The following is an 18,564-nucleotide window of genomic DNA, read 5'->3' on the forward strand; positions in this document are numbered from 1 at the left end:
GGGTCCCCGAATTCTATGGGATGTGGGACCCCGGGCTGTAGAGTCTGGATGGCAGCTGGCACCCTCCAGAGACCCGTCGGCCTGGTGCATTTTGTGGGAAGCCAGTTTCAGCTGTGGTCATGATGGTTGAGCCCACAGGGGTATGCAGTACGGATTGTAGCATCCCCAGGACTGGAATAGGGGACCACCCCCTGAAGTCACAGCTCCGCCCCCACAAAGCAAGCATACTCCAGGCCTGATGGGTAATGATGGGGCGGCTACATCCCCAGCATAATTAGGACCCTTCCCGGTTCCTAGACCTGGATGAGTCACCATCCTAGAGCCCCTGGTACCCTGCGGTGCTGCATCCCCTCAAGGCCCAGTGCTGACCCGAATCCATAATGCAGATTTCCTCCTAAGCTACCCCAAACATACATGCAGCAGAGATGTGCACCAGGGAGAGGAAAACCCTCGCTCCGGAGCTTCCACCCAAGGCAGATTCCCGGGGACCCCGGGGTCAGCTCCCAGTAAAGTCCTCTCGAGGATGAGCAGCAGGCAGTCAGCACCCCACCAACCCTCCTCCCCCCGCCCCACGGCCCCACACGGACCTCACCTCCTGCTGGGACCACGTGGGAAATGTGCGCACGCCTGCACAGTTGGCTGGGGCGCATTTCCACGGCTCTGACCCGGGACGAGAGAGGGAAGGAAGTGTTTGCCTGCCGAGCACTCCCAGAGGAAACTCCCGAGCAGTCTGGGCAGTGCCAACATCAGAGCCTGGGCCAAGGAGGGGGGAGTCCAGCCCCCAGCTCCTCCGAGATGGGCCAAATGACACCTCAGACATCAGGAGACCGTCAGCCCGGAGTGTGCCCTGTCGGGCTGGCTGGAACTCTGTCCCTCCTCTGGCAAACGGGTTGATGCCTGCGGGCCCTTCTGCTGGCCTCGAGGGCAGGAGGGTCGCCAGCCCGTGCATGAGAACTTCGAAAGCTGGTGGGCAGTATTGCGGCTTCACAGGTGGACAGGTGGATAGTCCCAGATCCAGAGACCGAAAAGGTTAATGTCACTGCCACTTGCTCTCAGTGTCAGGAACGGCCCCAAGGCCTCATCCCCGTCCCTGAGACAACAGCTCTGGGGGCCTGTGTGCGCTCGTGTGCGTGTGTGTTTTTGTGCGTGTGTTTAGGCAAATGGGGGAAGAATCGCTTCATAATAAGGCAAAAGCTGATTATATTCATTTAATCTTTGTTAAAAGCATCACAAATGATTTATTGATTTTTAAAAAGGAAAAATAAGAAAGGATTTTTCGCGTCTTTGTTATGTGCATATACCAAGTATGGGCATAGCCCGTTCGAATGAAGCGTCGGCTGCCTGTGCAGACCGCGCTGTGTCCCCAGCGCCTCGTACACCGGCCCGCAGACGTGCAGCACCTCAAGTGTGTACCCCGTTCCCCCACAGACCTACACGCTCATCTCTACGGTCATGGGCATGGACACACATAAGGTCGTGTCAGATGTCGCCTGATTCCCGGACTCTTGGGTCCACACGCTCAAAATACTCTTCATAAAAATAATGTAATACCAGAAAAACACAAATAACTAAGGGAGAAGAACCACCACAACCCTACCCAAGCAGGAGAGAGAATGAAGTCGAGTGGTCAAAGAAGGTCAAGGGGTTGTCACCCGCAGGCGCTGGTGAGCTGGGGAGTGGAGAGCTGTGGCCAGGGGACTCCATGCTGACCTTAACCTTGGACCTGGATGGTGCTGACAGGTGTCTGACCCTGTGCATCTGATGTCATGGGGCAGGTGGGGTGGGGGTGGACAGCAGGACATTGGGCTCTTGAAGTTCTCTTTGGAGGCTGCTAACGGGCTGGAAGGAGGTGGTGCCAAAGTCCCAAGAATCCCGGCCTCTTCCCACAGTGACCACACCTGCGACTTGTCCCTGGGTCCTCAGGCCCCAGCCCTTCTCTTGAGGGTCTTGAGAACAACCTAGAGGGTAACTTCTGGAGTGGGGCCCAGAAGCACCCGCTGGTGAACAGGGGGCCTCCTCCACCTAGCGGGTGACGTCCTGTGACCCCTTCCTCCCCACGGGCTCAGAGTCCCTATCTGTAACACAAAAGACTACGCGATTCCTGCGTGCGGGGCTGGGAGGCTGTTGCGGGTCTGAGGGTGCGTCCCTCGGCCTCCCCTCCTGCAGGCCACAGTCCCCTTCTAGGAGACATGGGGCAGTGCCCTGCTAGGCTTCATTCTGGACTCACTAGGAGCCCGGGAGCACCTAGCCTGGGCTCTGGTGTCCCCATCCCCTAAGGAAAGGCCCTGGGCCAGGGAGAGCCCTGCTGGGAGGGGAGAGGAGGAGGGGTAGAGGGAGGCCAAGGAGGGAGGAGGGCCAGGGAGAGGCAGAGGGGTGGAGGGAGGGAGGGAGGGAGAATACTGAGTTCCGGTTTCAAGGCAAAAGGTGAACATCCCCCCCCCCATATATTCACATGTGTAGACTGAGGCTAGTGTCCCTGATTCTAGGCATCTGTGAGTGAGCGGACTCCCTGCACCGGAGGGCAGGGGCAGGGCTGGTCCCTGGGGCACCTCGGCGGCCGGGGTGTTGCTGTATGACTTGGGGAAAGTCACTCCCTCTCTGGGCCTCAAAAATTTCTCCACCTTCAGAAGGAGGGGCACACTCCTAGAGGGCCCTTTGGCTCTGCCATCCAAAACCTCGGCTGGTCCCTGGGCTCTCACCCAGGTTCCTCCAACTGCTGGGAAGCATGGGACCCTTGGTGCCCCTGGGGCAGGGGTACTCCCTCCATGCCTGTGGGGAGGAGGAGACCTGGTGGGTGGGCAGAGAGTCTGGGGAGCACGAGGGTGGGGGCCAGGGGGGACAAAGCTGAGAGAGTGTTGGCTCCTCTGGGCCCTAGGTTAAGAAAAGGAGCCTGGAGAAGCAGAGGAGTGGCACTGGGCCCTCCAGGAAGGGTCCCCAAGCAGGGGGCTCTGAGAAAGCAACGCAGATGGCTACTGCCTGGCCATTGAGACTAGAAAGGGGAGCAAACCCCCAAAACGCAAACAGCTGCCTAGAGAGGTATTTACATCATCTGCAGTTTAAAAAGAGGCGGAAAGAGAGAGGCATGGAGGGCTGTTTCAGAGAGCCTGGGGCAGGGGTCGGGCCTGGGGCAGAGGCTTTCTGGATTCAGGGGGACTCCCCAGGAAGGAGGCCATGCCGGGTAAGAGCCGCCCTCCCTGGGGTGATGAGGAAGAAAGCAGGACTCCTGTGCTGGGACAAGGCCTGCAGGGCCGCCTGACGGGCTCACCTCCCCCTAGGGAGGCCAGGCCTCGGGCTGGGACAATGGGCATCAGCAGCCTGTGGTCCACAGGGGCTAGGGGCAGAGACGAGCCCAGAGCGGGGTGGGGAGAGTGGGTGACACCCAGGGCCTGGTGTCCAGGGGAAGGGGGCGAGGAAGGGGTCCTCAGGCCCCTCCCCGTGCGTCTTGTGGGCTGGGCGGGCGTGAGCGGAAGAGGGGACATCTGTCCCCCGTGCGTGGGGACAGCTGGAGGAGGTGGTGCTTCCGCAGGTCTCCGATGGGATGCGGGTCCGGGCACCAGTGCCCTCCGGGGCTGAGACGGCGCAGAGGCGAGTGTCCCGGGCACGGCGTCGGGGACATCAGCTCACCAGGTAGCTGTGCATCTCTCGGGAGTTGATACTCAGGACCACGCCGGAGTGATTCCCTGGGAGACAGACATGCCCGCCCGTGAGCACACGCGCCCCCGCCCCCGCAGATGGCGTGGGGACCCAGGGTGGCCTCAGCAGCGCCCGCAGCCAACCTGGGGGGAATCCCCGTGGGTCCGTGGATTCTTCCGGTGTGCGGGGGAGGGGAGAGGGGGGAGGTGTGCCTGAGTGCGCTGGAGGTGTGGGGATCTCCCTGTCCTGGGCGCCTGATAGGGTGGGTTCTCCCAGTGCCCTCCCGAACCCTGCACCCCAGCAGGCCTCAGGAGGTGAGGCCAAGGCCAGCAGATAGGCACCTGCACCACAGCAGGGAGGGCAGGGGGCTGCGGGAGGGGCTTGGGGGGAGGGGCTGCGTGGGGGCGGTGCACTGCAGGAACACTCTTGGGGAGGCCTGGTCCTGGGAGGGGACAGCCACAGGAGACCAGGGGACAGAGGCCTGGCCCGCTGGGGGACGGGAGAAGGCTGACCAGGAGTGGTGTCTGCCCGCTGCCTACCCCCACCCCAGGGGCACCAGGAGAAGGCGGCCCACAGTTCTGTGGCAGCTGCCCAGCTGCAGGATGCTGGACCCACGAGCCCAACCCGTTGGGTGAGACCCTCGTCAAGGCCCATCACCCTGCGGCCTTGGTTTTGTTATCTGGAACGTGGGCATGGCGGCGCCGCCCCCTGCGGACTGCATGGGGATTACATGGGGAAAAGCACCTGGAGCATACTAAGTGTGCCATAAAAACAACCTGTTATTATGCCCTCATTGTCCTTTAGGAGCCTGACAGCAAAGAGGGGCCACAGGCAGGAGAGCTGAGCTCGGGTCTTCCGGGGACACCCCAACCTCCGCCCGAGCTTGGGAGGCCCTGGGTCCCCTGGGAGCTTCTGTAGCTGGTCATGGGACTGTGATACCACCTGCATGAAGGCAGGGACGGGGTTACGTGGGAGGCAGCGGGGAGCCCCAAGCAGGGGAGGGTGGCAGAGGGGGCCTTTGGGGTGCACAGGGATGGCACCCCAAGCCTGGGAGCTGCAGTGTTGGGGAGGGCACACGCTTTGGAGCTGCAGAGATGGGCTTGAACCCGGCTCTGATCAGCTAAGGGAGGTGGCAGGCTGCGTGACCACTCTGAACCTCGGGTTTCTCATCTGTCCAGTGACCTGGTTCCTGGCAGCCCGTCAGCCCAGGGACCAGCATGCAGCCCACACTCAGGACATCAGAGTGGCTGCCATGTCCCAAGAGGGAACAGAGGCACCACCCCGGGGAGTACGACCGGCCTGGCAGATGTGGGAGATGAGGACCATTGTGCCACAGGGCACTAATGGGAACTGGGAGGGCCCAAGGAAGCACATGGGCTCAGGGATCCCAGTCCCTCCGCACCAGTGGGGCAACCTTATCTCCCTGCACCGGGGTGTCCTCGCCTCTGGAAAGGAGCCTGACTCCCAGGCTGGCCGACGTGGGACAATCCACGAGATGCTCACCGCACCCACCCCCCAACCCCGAAGCTGAGCAGAGCCACGGCCCCGTCAGCACAAGCTCCAAGAGACCTTGGAGGTCCAGGAAGCTCCCAGAGCCTCAGTTCCCCGTCTGGGGACGTGTTGTGTTCCTTATACAGTGTGGCCTGGGCCCTCCTGGCTGCAGGTGCAGACTGTGTCCCCTCTCCTGAAGAGGGACAGACTCTGTGGTCACCTCCACCCATGTAGCATGACACAAGTGACAGTGGTGACAGTCATGGAGGGTGACATGGCTAGCACCTAGCTGGCTGACTCTCTAGGGGCCCCGAGGACATGGCCGTTACTCTGTGTGGAGTCCAAGCCACATGGAGAGGCCACAGCAGATGTTTGCAGGGACAACCCCGCAGGTGACACTGCTGACCACTGAGCCAATGGCCCAGGCTGAGCCTGGAAGCCCAGAGGGGACTCAAGCCAGTCAGTGCCACCTCAAGAGATATGTGGGGAAGAGGCGCCGGGACACGCAGGCAGACCACGGTAACAGGGCACCATGTCAGGGTGGTGGACACGCGTTCACACAGTCATCGCTTCCAGTGACCAAGACGCCTTCCCCGGGGTGGGGTTAGCTGGACGGGGTGCTCCGGGGCCACGTGTCCCCAGGCTCCGATCGAAGCTCCGGTCATTCCCCCATCAGACGGAGGGGACACAGCGCCACCGTCTGCCTGGGCTTCGTCCTCGCCCTCAGCTGCCCAGTGCCGGCCGGTGGGACCCACAGGAGGGTGGGGAGGGGGTTTTCAGGGCGGGCGTTACCTAGAGTCTGCGAGTCGAGATCATCATCTATAAACTCCTCACCCTGGATGGCGCTCTGGACGGCCTGGCTATGGCTCACGGGGCTCGTCATTTCCTGCTCCTTTTCATTGTGCATCTGGGCATACACGGTCCTCCCGGGGCGTTTCCTGCGGGGTGGAGGCCGGGCTCAGGGGAGGCTGCCCGGGGCCGAGGCGCCGGACCACTCCTGTGCACAGGGCAGACAGCGCGCCTGGATCTGCTCTCCTGCCCCATCTCTGCTCCAGACCACCTCGTCCAGGAAGCCCTCCCTCCTGCAAGCTCCTGTAGCCCCGGGGTTTCCCTCAGCCCCAGGGCACAAGTGTGCATCGTGTGGCTCCCGCGGGGACTGGACTGAGGTCGTATTGCAGGGAGGGGGGTGTTTCACTGTCCTTTAGTCCCTGTCATGCAGCATCTGTGGGAGAGCAGTGTCCCGGGCTCTGAATGGGTGGAAGGGCCAGGGATTCCCGGGGCAGACGGGATGCCCGCCCGGGTCTGAGAGGGACTTGCTGAGTCCTGCCCAAGTCCTGGGGCTGTGTGGTCTCAAATTCCTGTCCCTCCAGAACCAGAGGGAGAAGAGACCATGGGCACAACCTCCTCTGCCTGTGCTGGGACTGGGCTTGGGGTCGTGGGGTCCGGTTCCCCCGCTTCTGATGCCTAGGTAGTCTGAAACCCGGAAAGAGCCCACAGTTGCCGAGAAGGAGCAGGCTTCCTCTGACGCCGTTCGCCAGGCCCTGCCCGCCCTGCAGGAGTGCAGGGCGCCGACGGCTGAGGGTGACCAAAGGGGTCACAGGTCACCTCCGGCTGGAACATGCACGGGATGACTCGTCACCTCCAGAACTCACTTCCCTCTGCTGCGGCTCCTGTACCCTGGAAACCCCTGCCCCTGAGGGATGATGAGAGCCTTGAGTGGCCTTGAGCCTCGGAGCCCCTGGGGCTGTTTGTGACCTTGGCTGAGCCCCGCCCACAGGGATGCTACAAGGCCAGTGACCACCCAGCACTCTGGGGGTGCACACTCACCCCCATCTGTGCTGTGCTGTTTCTATGGCGACACCCTCCCCTCCCGAGGGAGCACAATCAGTTCACTAAGAACACTCACCATGCCAGGCAGCAGACCAGCACGGACACCCTCACCCCTGTCCGGGGCACCTTCGGGGCCCACTCAGCGTCCTCCCTGTCCTCCTCCCCCCCTCCCCTCTCTGCTCCTCCCTCCTCTCCTCTCCTCCTCCTCCCTTTCCTTCTGTTCTTTTTCTCCTTCCCTTTTCCCACCCCTTTCTTCTTAGTCCCCTTTTACAGATGGGGAAGCTGAGGCCCAGGGCAGGGACAGCCGCGGAGCTGGTCAGCGGCAGGCCAGGAGCTGGGCCCTGGGCATGGTGCTGGCCCGTCCCCGAGGTCTAGAGGGGCCTTGCACGCAGACTAAAGAAAGGGTACTCTGGGACAGAGACCCGGACAGGGCAGATATGGCTGAGAGTCTCTCCTTTTCTTGTTCGTCTCTGCAAATATCCAGAACGCCAGGCTCCCCCACACACTTGCATGATACGGGAGGGGCTGGCCGGATGCTTGCCCTTAACACCGCAGGGAGACCCGGTGCACCAACTCCACAGGGCAAGAAACCGAGGCTCTAAAACAAGTCCCGCTTAGCAAGGCCACACTCCAGCGGCCTCTGAGGGAACCTGTTGAAACAGCGTGAAGTAGTAAGAAGGGAGTGGGGTGGGGAGCAGGGACGCCCCTTCTCAAAGGGTCAAGTGCATCTCTCATCCATCTGAAGACCTGGCCATTCAGGGGGTCCTGGAAGGGGTCTGCCCAGCCTGGGGTGAGCAGCAGAGTGGACACCCGTGGTTAAAGTCCTGGGCTCTGTCCATACCAGCTGGAACCTGATGCTGTTTTGGGGTCGGGACGAGGGCCCCAGCTTCAGCACTAGGGATCCAGCACCAGATACCACTTCCTAGCCGTGACAAATCCCACTTTCCGAGGGGCCTTCCTCTAAGGCGGGGTGGACCTGGGGGAGATAAGGCCGGGATGCTGGCAGAGAGGAAGGTGGGGTTGGAAGAAGCTTGTGGGGTCCAAAGCAGCTGTCTCCCACCCGCTTCTGGGGCTGGGACCATTCTGTCTCAAGCCCCCGCCCCTTGCCGCCCCTGCCCAAGGCCTGACCTCACGCCTGGCCTGCCAGGAGGCCTTGCCTTTTGAACTTGTAGAGAATGAATACGCCCACTGCGAAGAGTCCGATGACCAAGAGGACCGCCACTGCCCAGTAGCCACCAGCGCCTCCAAGCCTCTGAGAACCTGTAAGGGAAGCAGCTGGTGGTCGGGATGGGGAGCATCCTTCCCCAGCCCCGGGCTCCTAGGACAGGGGGTAGTCTGGCAGGTTCTCCAGGTGTGGCTGAGCTATGCAGGCTGGTCTCAGGGGAACCTCAGCCCCAGGGCCGCCTGGACTCCCACCGTGTACCCGTGGGCCCCGGGCCTTCCTTCTAGAAGGTAGACAGAACATTCCTGTGCACAAGTTGGCTCATGTGTGGCGAGCCCGCCACGTTTCCCAACAGGCACCAGGTCTCCAGAGCGGAGGGAAAGTCCTCAGCATCTGCAAACATTCTTGCCCCAAACAAGAAAGATTGCACATGTGACTGGAGAGGACAGTCCCATGGTGGGGGCAGGAGACCAAGGTCAAAACCTAAATGTCTGTGTGAGGGAAGCCAGAGCTCTGCTCCGCCTCTGTGCAGAGAGGAAGTCCCTTGGGTCTGACCCGGTGGTCACTGGAGGCAACCACCCAGCCCGAGGGGCCCTCTGTCCCCAGTCCCCGCAGGAAGAGTGTCACCTGTGAAGCCGGCTGCACGCCTACCCTACCCTGCAGGGGAGAGCCCCTTACCTGTGTCCATGTCCCTCATGGCCACCAGGACCCGGACCCCGCCCCGCAGAAGGAAGCTGATCTTCTGTGCCTTCAGCACCTGCTGGATGGCGGTGAGTCTCTGAAAGCAGGAGCGGGGGAGTGAGGAGGGTCCTCTGGAACCCACTGGAGGGAGCGGAGAGCTGGGCGAACATCCGCTCTGACTCTCCAGAGCCAAGGGGTCGGGGGCCACTTGGCCTCCTTGGGTCTCAAGGAAGGTCTCTCCTCCTTGGAGTGACCTCTCCTCATCTGTAACATGGGAATGCTCGCCCACCAGCCAGCTTTCACCAAAAGTGGACAGTGGGTTAGAAAGGCGACCCAGCAGGGGACTAAAGCCTCTTATTTTGGTCGGGACCATAGAGTGTGGCAAAGCTGGGGAAACCAGTGGTGCTCCAGGAGGGCCCCCAGGCCTGGCAGTGGTCCGGAAGGTTTCTCAGAGGAGGAGGACCAAGAAGAGAGCAAGATGGGGACAGGCCAGGTGACCCAGGCAAGGGAGTGACCCCACCAGTGAAGGAGAGCCAGCCCAAGGGGTGGCTGGACCACGGGGTGGGAGAGGCAGCTGGCTTGCCGTCTCAAGAGAGGGAGCTTTCCCGGGGCTCAGAAGGGAACCAACCAGCCCTTGTAGGTGCTCAGGGCTCATTCCTCCACACAGGCAGATGTTGAGGCCTTGGGGAAGGGGGCCTCCCAAGAGCTAGTGGTCCCTGAGCACCCGCTCCCAGGTGCCTTGGGCAAGACATTCCCAGGGGCCAGACTCAGCCTCCATGCACAGCGTTTTAACACCTGGCATTCCCTGGAAAAGAGAAGTCCACATCCGGGCCCGGACAAGCCAAAATAGCCCAGATTTGAAGGATCTAGGAAGACACACAGCTCTGTGCTGCGGGGAACGCCAGCACCTCTTTGTTTCGGGGGTCCACGTGAGGCTTCAAAGGAACACCTCGTGGGAGACCCCCAGCCCCGTGCCCAGTACCTGGCACCCAGCAAGGGCCAGGGGCCTGCCGTGTCATCCGTGGCAGGGACGAGTCCCTGTGACTTTTCACCGACCCAGGGCCGGCGGCTTACTCTCAGCACTCAGGACAACGAGGGTGGGGGCGCCCATCTGTCCCCTCCTCCGTCTCCTTCCAAATCTCTCCTGAGCGCCCACACCTGACTACTGCAGAATTAGTTCATCTGCCCACCAACTTGGCGGGCAAGAGCGAGGGGAGTCCCCGAGCCCCGCTGTGCCTTCCCCAAGCAGTGCTGAGCCTCTGCAGTCAGCTCCCTGTCTGAGAAATGGGTACAGTCACTCTCCATCGTCTGCCGTCCTACCCCCAGAGACACTGCATCAGCAGGGACCCCCAGGGCCCAGTGCAGTTGCCCTTCAGGAAATGCTGGGGGTCAGGCCCAGGCAGTCATGTGTCAATCAGGAGGCAGCCTGGGTGTGGCAGGGTGGCAACCAGAGCGACCTTGGAGCTGTGTCCCCTCCAACCTTCCTGATGCACCTCCCACCAAGCTGTAGAAGGAGACATGCCGGGGCGCCTGAGTGGCTCAGTGGGTTAAGCCACTGCCTTCGGCTCAGGTCATGATCTCAGGGTCCTGGGATTGAGTCCCACATCGGGCTCTCTGCTCAGCAGGGAGCCTGCTTCCCTCTCTCTCTCTGCCTGCCTCTCCGTCTACTTGTGATCTCTCTCTATCAAATAAATAAATAAAATCTTTAAAAAAAAAAAAAAAAAAAAGAAGGAGACACGCCTGCCCAGTCCCCGAGGTGCCGCAGGCCTTGCTCTGTCTTCCAGAAGGCCTCCTGGAGCATCCGTCTCAGACTAGTCTGGGAGTAGCTGAGCTTCTGACTTTTTGTTTTGTTGTTTTTGTTTTTGTTTTTGAGATAACACGTACTTCCTTCAAGTGCACAATTCTACCGTTTTTGGTCTATTTGCATCTGTGCAACTATCACCGCTGATTCCAGAACATCTTCATCTTTCCTTCCAGAAACCCAGTGCCTGCCAGCAGCCCCGCCCCCTGACCCCCAGCAACCACCTCCACCTTCTGCCCCCAGGCCTTGGCCCAATAAGGACATTTCCCATCCACGCCCTGGCGCAGCAGGTGGCCTCTGTGACCAGCTTCCCTCCCTCAGCACCCCTTTTGTGGGGTTTGTCCAGATGGTACAGGGGTCAGAGCTCCCTCCTCTTCACGGCTGAGTAAGAGCCCGTGGTATGCGGGGACGCATCTCACCCAACAAGGCCTGTGGAGGCACATGTGGCCACCCCGGCTGCAACCCTCCCTGTGTGCATGCATGTGGACGGACAGCCGCGCGCTCCCATGTCCGTGCTGCCTGCTAACTCTGCCTGTGGTTTCGGGGAGCAGCTGACGGCAGGCTCAGCCGCGCGGGAGGGGTCCTGGTTCTGTACGCGACCTAGAGTACCGTCGGTTTCGGGAAGAGAGACAGCCATCCCGGGGAACGTAAAGAAGCTCCAGCTTCTCTTGGGGTCTCCACCCCATGCCTGGCCTGGCCCTCCAGGTGAGGGCTATTACTCAGAGCTGAGACATGCAGTGAAGATGTGTGCAGACTTGATGGAGGCTGAGTTCTGCTCTGTCCTGAGACCCGCGCCATGGGAGTCCATGGTTCTCCCTGTCAGCCTGGGCCGTGGTGACCAGCACCAGCCAGCAGAAGGGGAAAGGAGATGGCGCAAGTCCCCCTGTGGGGCAGTCTGGCCCCGGGTGCCCTTGTGCCTCCCCAGTCCCCAAAAGTGACCTTGAAGTCCATCTGGGTCCCATGGAGGAGGGCCAGCCACCTGTGTCGGGCAGTGACTTGCGAGAAATGGGCCTCTCCGTGATGATGAGCCGCTGAGACTTCTCCCCCAAACCCCCAGCACTAGGCCTCAAACTCTGGGCAGTGCAGAGAGAACCTGGGACCCATGGCCGCAGGGATACCTTGTCACTGGTGGGGCTCCTCTTCCTCGTGGGCCTGGGAGGGGGCAGGAGCACGTGCAGGTCGGCCAAGGTAGGCAGTCCTGGCTTTACCACCGTCACCAGGAGCTCCTCAGGGATGCTGGTCTCCTGTGGGGACACAGACGCGCCCCTCTGAGCCACCTGCCTTCTCTGTTCCCTGCCGTACTCCCGGGGCGTCAGGAATACCCTCTCACTCATCTTGGCCTGGCCAAGTCCCAGCTATCTGTCCTGTGAGCTATTCCTGACCCCTGAACATACGGGGACAGCCCCTGGACCCTGAAGCACCACGTTTCCCCTCCTGCAGCTCTCCTAGTCCCTCTGCCCTGCCCCCACTAACACCAGCCTCCTCTGGGCCAGGCCTGCCCCCTCTAGTCCATTCCTCACACCGTGGCCGGGGTAAAGGTGAGCAGGCCCCTCTCTGGCTAACGTCGTCCCAGACATCAGGGCTCCTGACCATACAAATCCTTCAACCCATGGAGTTCAGCTTCCAGAGGTCCCTCTGCCTCCTGAGAATCCCACTCTGTGCACTTTCCTCTAGCGAACTCCTATTCACTCTTCAATGCCCAGGATGGTATTACCAGCATTATTAAGAGACTGAGGGGAGTCAGGGCCAGAGAGAGCCTCGGCCTCTGGCAGCAGAGATGACTCAGGGTGGGCAGAGCTCACAGAGATACCTTGGTCCCGCAGCGAAAGAAAGACCAGCCCCCTCACTCTGCCCTGCCTTCCCACCCCCCACTTCTCCTGGGTACCCGCGGGGGCAGGGGGCACCTTGGACAGCAGCCGCGTCACCACCAGGCCGATGTCCTCTCTCCACTCGGGGGTGTTGGGATTGTGGGCATCCAGCTCCTTGGAAAAGTGTAGAGCCACCACCTGGAACTGGTCTGAAGAGATGCAGAGATGGGGAGCCAGTTAGCCCTGGGCAGCAGGGCTCTGTTTCCCGGCAACCGCCAGCCCCAGATAGCCTAGGACCACCCAGGGTCAGACATGGCAGCTCGCTTTTGGAATATGAGAGTCCTCCCTGTGCTGGCAGCTTCCCAGGCAGGGCCCACCTCACTGACCGGCACCAAGGAGTGATCACTGCAGCACCGATGACTGCTGAACGGTGCCCCCCTGGGGAGGGAGGGCTGGGCACCTGCACCATGAGATCTGCCCTTTCGTTCTCAGGGGCACACATACCCCATGAGATTGGGCTTCCTTCTCCCAGGGATCCACGGACTTCACTGGGCTGATCTCCCCACCAGAATGAGAGTCCTGCGAGGGCAGAGGCCCTACCTTCCCTTTCCCGCACATGTCCCGGGGTTCCTGGCTCAGAGGCCCACTCCAGGGCCACCTGCCAGTGGTGGTACTTGGGGCTCACTATACTCTCCACGTTTCTCCTGAAACCTGGGTTTCCCACTTGGGAAACGGGAGAGGCTTTGCTGGGATTAATGGCCCGAGGGACAAGTGCTTCATGAGCAGAACTCAGCATCTCACAGAAGGGGGGGTGCTATTCCCGAGCTCTGGGCTCAGGACCCTCTGTGCATGTGTTTGTGAATGAAGGAACAGCCACGAGCAGGCCTGCTAAATATTTAACTGATGGCTGTTGTCCATGGGCAAGGCTGTTCTCAAAGCCACATGAGGTTTCATTGGTGGGCTGAGGAGGGCCACAGTGCACTGGGTGAGGGGTGGGGTCTCTTCCATGCTTATGATGAATTTCCTATGGTAAATGTCTCCCTTGAGGGTCTAGGGACCCCCAGTGAGCACAGAAAATGGGGTGCAGATTCAGAACTGAGTCTCCACAAAGGCTGAGTTAGGGGGCTCAGGTGACAGGTGGCAGAAGAGGTCAGGCTCCTGGGAGGCATCACTGGGTCCCCTTGACAGGTCACTCAGCCATCCCCTGATCTGTGCTGTGTGAGGCCCATGAGTGCCATGGACTCAGAGATGTGTCTGTGTTCATTTTACAGACGGGGGAAACTGGAGGCCCGGGGAGCGTCTGAGCAGTGTTCACTGGCTCCTCCCTGAGCCTGCGGCTGCCCCGCATTTCCAGGGCGTCTGTGGCTTACGTCACCTGAGCTTGGGGCCCCCAGAAGGGACGAGACGCACAGCACGCCCGAGGAGGGGGCTCACCCAGCACGCGGACCACCGTGGAGTCCTGCAGCACTGAGCTTCCACAGGCCGCCTGCACCGTCACGCGTACGTCCCCTGGGTCTGCAAACCGTGTGGTCACGGAGTTCTCCAAGGAGAGCAAGGGCTGCAGGCGACATGAGTGGGGGTCAGGCCCGGGGATCAGGGGGCAGCCCCACACAGGACAGCCGGCTGCCCCACTGCCTAGGACCTCACCGAGAATGCTCAGACTCCCCTGCTCTGGTCAGAACATGTGGGCAGCATTGGGAGGCACGGGGAGGGCCCCCACCCCCCACCCCCAGCCATCAGCTCTAAGCCAATGCAGCCTGGACCAAGTGTCCCAGTGTACCCTTCCTTCTAGACCTGCCCGAATTGCTGGGCTCGAAGTAGCTGAGCTGTGATTTGAATCCAGAGCCTAGCACCTTCCTCAATCCTCCACATTCCAGAGAAACACGACCTGGGGCCTACCACTCCCCCCAACCCAGGCCTCTGCGTCTGGGCCTTTAGCCACTGTTGGGTCGTTCTGCATGGAACGCAGGGCAGCAGCCCTCTGAATGAGGGAAGGACAGCCCTCTATGGGTCTTGAGGACCTCAGGCTAAGGATGGGCAGCCCTACCCACAGAGACCTTCTAGGCCTCCAACTGGCCATTGTCTGTGGCTCCCCACTGCTTCCAGACACAATTTAGGGCTCTGGGTGAGGCCTCTGACATCCGGTCCAGCCCCAAGGGTCCCCTCCTCCATAAAGCCTTCCCTGACCATACCCAACACCCAGACTAGAAACAGCCGATCTTCCCTGGCGCTCACAGCACCCCCCAATCCCCTTCCCGTGATGCTCATCACAGCTCAGGACACCTGCTTTGTTCACATCTCTTTCCCCAGGAAAAGGCAGGGGCCAGCCTGCCTTCTTCCGCAGCTGCCAGATGCAGACATGGCCGGACCCGCTCAGCGGCTCGTGTCAGCTCCGCAGTCATACCCCGTGTCCTTCTGCCCCGGCCCCCTGCTCTCAACAGGGGTCACCCTGGGGGTCCATGCACCTGCAGGCTATGGCCGATCCACCAGTAGAACACAGTGAGCTTGGGGTTCAGGGGCAGCAGCACAGCTGTAAGGTTCACCTCCTGGTCAACGCCGACCACAGGAACCACGTCAAGGTGGAGGGCCTGTAGGGGGGCTGCAGGTCGCGGGAAAGCCCGGGGTTAGGGGACACTGAGGCCCTGGCTATTTCAGAGGGGGCTTCTTGGTCACCTTCATCACTTCCTCCCTCCTCACCCCCACCCTACCACTGCACACACCGCCAAGGGCATGCACTTGAGCCCGCCTGCCTGCTCCCCGTCCACGGGCTCACCAGCCCGGGGTCCTGTTGCTGCCCCAGGGGACTCCCTGCGTGCCCCTGGGGCCCAGGTTCTCTCTCTACCCCGGGAAGGGGGTACTCTGGGCCTCAAAAAGGCTGCTGACTTACAGTTGACCTGGACAAAGAGCACGGCCTCGTCATGCCCAGCCACGTTCTCTGCCCTGACAGACACGCGGTAGACGCCGGGGCTCTCGTAGCGGTGCCGGATGGGGTCCTCAGTCAGTGTCAGGTTCATGTACACGGCCTTGAAGCCATCCCCCAGGTCGACCTGGTACTTGGTGGTCAGGATGTCACCCTGCGGGAAATCCCATGAGACCACTCAGGAAGGATGGCACAGCCAAGGGGTCAGCAGGAGCTTGCATACTCTCCATCCCGTCCCTCCTCCCCTCGAAGGGCGCGGGCCCCCGGGGGCCCCAGAAGCTACACCTGCAACCTGGCATGGGCTGAGATGCAGGACATTCAGGGAAGGAAAGGAAACAGTATCTTTCTCCACTTGGTGTCAAGAACGAGTTCTCACACTTTCCCTCTGCCCCCTCCCCTGCCCCATCACCCCTTCCTGCCATCCTACCCCTGCAGGAACACCCCCAAAATCATCCCCTGCTGACCCAGAGTGACACAGGATTCACGCTGACTCCTTATGATCCCCTCATTCTACGCCTGGGGAGCCTTGAAATCTTTCCCATAAATTACATTCACTCAACTTGTTCCACAAATACGGTGGCTGGTTGAACAGGGTCTGTGCTCCCAAATCCACATCCCCCGGGGAGCTCAGAATGGGACCTTATTCGGAAATAGGGTCTTTGTAGAAGCAATTAGTTAAGATGAGGTCACGCCGAAGTAAGACGGGCCCCCAGCCAGTGGCCACGTCTTTACAAGCAGAGGTGGGGGCTTGGGACACAGATGAGATGGCCACATGATGACGGGGCAGAGACCGTGTGGAGACAGAGCCACAGCCAGGGACACCCACGCCCCAGAAACCGATGAGACAAAGAAGAATCCCTCCCCAGAGCCTCCAGTGGTAGTCCAGCTCTGCCTATGCCTTGATTTCAGGCATCCAGCCTTTGAAACTTGGAGAGAAGCCCATGGGGTTTTGTGCCTGCAGCACACGTCACTTGTGACAACAGCTTATGGGCCATCCGATTGTTCCCATGTGCTGGGCAAGAACCACGGGGCAGATCGGCTCACCGTCCAGGGCTCCTGTGGACACACAGGCTCACGGGGACCAGGGGACTGGGGTCTCAAGCTTGCCTTGCTCTGGGGGGGCAGGCAGGGGCTTGGTGCCCACCACCTGCAAGCCAGACGTACCTGGGAAGCCCCGTGGCTCCCAGGTGCAGAGGGCGTCACTGTGTGCCTCGGGACCCCACATTCCTGCCTGCAGGCCACTGACGGGTGCCCGCTGAACGATTTAAACATTTTACTTCGTTAAAATAACTTGTCATTTTTGCCCACGATCAGAACGGAGTCCAGCAGCCCCGGCCATAGACAAGGAGACCCATCCCCATAACCCCGTCCCACACACTGCTGCATCTTGTGCACGTCAAGGAGATGTGGACATCTTGTCCCGAGACAAATGCCAGTTTCCATGTAGTTTGTAGGAACCAAGACAGCGCGTGTGCCCGGTACTGCACGCCTGGAGCAAACGCCCATCAAAACCAGAATGTCGGGGTGCAGAGCCACTGAGCCACCGCCAGGTCCTGCCGTCATGCCCCCGACTCCCCTGTCCTCCATTTCTGTAATGCTGTCATCTCGAGAACATCCCATAAACGGAATCCGACAGCATGGACTCACTGGGATTACCTCTTTCTCCTTCAGTTTAATTCTCCGGAGCCCCACCCGGGTCATGATGTGTCTGTAATCTCCTCCTTCTCACCGCAGAGTCGTGTCCCACGCAGCGGCCACTGCCACTGTTCAGGCAGATGCCCCTCAGAGGACGTCGGGGTGTTCCCATGTTCTGTACTCAGAACTCATGTTCTGTTCTCTAGCCAGAAAGCTGCCAGCAACATTCACGTGCAGTGTCCTGCGTGGACACAGGCCTTCATTTCTCTGAGACACACGCCCAGGAGCACACGTGCTGAGTCATAGTGTGGTCGCGTGTTCAGTTTTCTAAGAAACTGCCCCCGGGTTTTCCAGTGTGGTGGTCCCCTCCTCTGCTCCCAGCCGCCGGGTACGAGGAGCCGGGCTTCTCCGAACCCTCGCCAGTGCTTGGTGGTGTCGCTGTGTCTTACTTGGGCCACTCTCCTAGACCTGCAGGGACCTGTCATCGGGGTTAGAGTCACACTCCCCTAACGGCCAGTGAAGCTGAACGACATTTGTGGGCTCCCCGGTCACCTGCTCCTCATCTGCAATGAACTGTCCCTCCATGTCCTTGACCCGTGTCCTAACCGGAGCGTTGTTTTCTTCCCACTTCTCCGCGTTCTAGTTCCCAGCGTTGGCCGGATGCGTGCCGGGCACGTATTTCCTCCACAGCTCCCCTTTCACCTTCTCTACGGGGCTCTCCTCAGCACACGGGTGTCTCACTCAAAGTCTGATTCACTAAATTTCCTTTACGGATGATGCTTTTGGCATCCACTCTACGAACCCTTGGCCCGGGCCCTGGATCTGCATATTTTCTATCTTTTTCCCAAAGGACGGCTAGTTTTTCACATTCTGTTGACCTCCGTGGTCCATCCTGAGACGATCTGGTATCAGGCGTCAGGTTCCAGCTGAGGCTCGTTTTTGCTGGCGGTCTGTTTACTGAGGACCGTCCTCCCTCCCCTGGGACACTTCCACTCCTGCTTCTATTTCTGGGATCTCTATCAGCTCCTACTTCTAAGTCTCCGATGCTTACAGAACTTGGCCCCGGCCCCAGGCCCAGCTAGTTCCGCAGGCAGCTTGGCCCGTGCAGGAGGGCAGGTGGGTGGGACTTGTGTGTCAGCGTGAAGAAGTGTCTGTGTGACTGGCTACGACTGTGTGTGAACACATGGGGAAGGCGTGTGCAAGTTCCTGTGGTCGGTGTGTGAGAACTGAGTGTGTGTGAGCAGGTATGAGTACACGTCCATCCCCACCAAGCTCCCACACTTCCCCACCGCCTCCAGGAGGAAGTCAGTGGCCCCTCCACATAGGGGAGTGTGCCGGAAGACCTCTCTTGCAAGGACACCTTTCGGTCACACCAGCAACCCCATGCAGCAAGGCTGGGGACCACGGGGCGGCGGGACTGATCGGCCTGGCCTGGCCTGGCTCTGGCCGGGGAATCAGCCAACATGACCACATTGCCCAGATGGAAGGCTCTAGGGGGCAGCAAACAGCCATTTTTCCTGGAAGTCTGTGCTACAACTCGGGCAGATGGTGGGTCCACTCTGAGGGTCCAGGGGTCCCACCAGGGGAGGGGGCGTTGTCCTCC

General features: G+C 60.7%; 1 protein-coding gene across 3 annotated transcripts in view; it reads right to left on the reverse strand.

Moving 5' to 3' along the window:
* Positions 1–1,195: 1,195 nt before the first annotated feature.
* Positions 1,196–18,564, reverse strand: part of SORCS2 (sortilin related VPS10 domain containing receptor 2) — a 419,778-nt gene continuing 402,409 nt past the window's right edge. For 2 of the 3 annotated variants that reach the window (XM_045075323.1, XM_013045841.2), the window contains exons 19-27: positions 15,294–15,480; positions 14,872–15,005; positions 13,841–13,964; positions 12,503–12,615; positions 11,717–11,842; positions 8,795–8,894; positions 8,112–8,214; positions 5,917–6,062; positions 1,196–3,680 (exon numbers count right to left, since the gene is read on the reverse strand). In XM_045075323.1, the coding sequence (XP_044931258.1) occupies positions 3,616–3,680; positions 5,917–6,062; positions 8,112–8,214; positions 8,795–8,894; positions 11,717–11,842; positions 12,503–12,615; positions 13,841–13,964; positions 14,872–15,005; positions 15,294–15,480 (1,098 nt within the window). In that variant the 3' untranslated portion in view covers positions 1,196–3,615. The remainder of the gene's footprint in view (positions 3,681–5,916; positions 6,063–8,111; positions 8,215–8,794; positions 8,895–11,716; positions 11,843–12,502; positions 12,616–13,840; positions 13,965–14,871; positions 15,006–15,293; positions 15,481–18,564) is intronic. The other variant, XM_045075320.1, reaches the window with a different exon arrangement.

Source organism: Mustela putorius, unplaced genomic scaffold, assembly GCF_011764305.1.
Source record: "Mustela putorius furo isolate JIRA1106 unplaced genomic scaffold, ASM1176430v1.1 tig00000083_pilon_pilon_pilon, whole genome shotgun sequence".
In the NCBI taxonomy this organism is placed as follows: domain Eukaryota; kingdom Metazoa; phylum Chordata; class Mammalia; order Carnivora; family Mustelidae; genus Mustela; species Mustela putorius.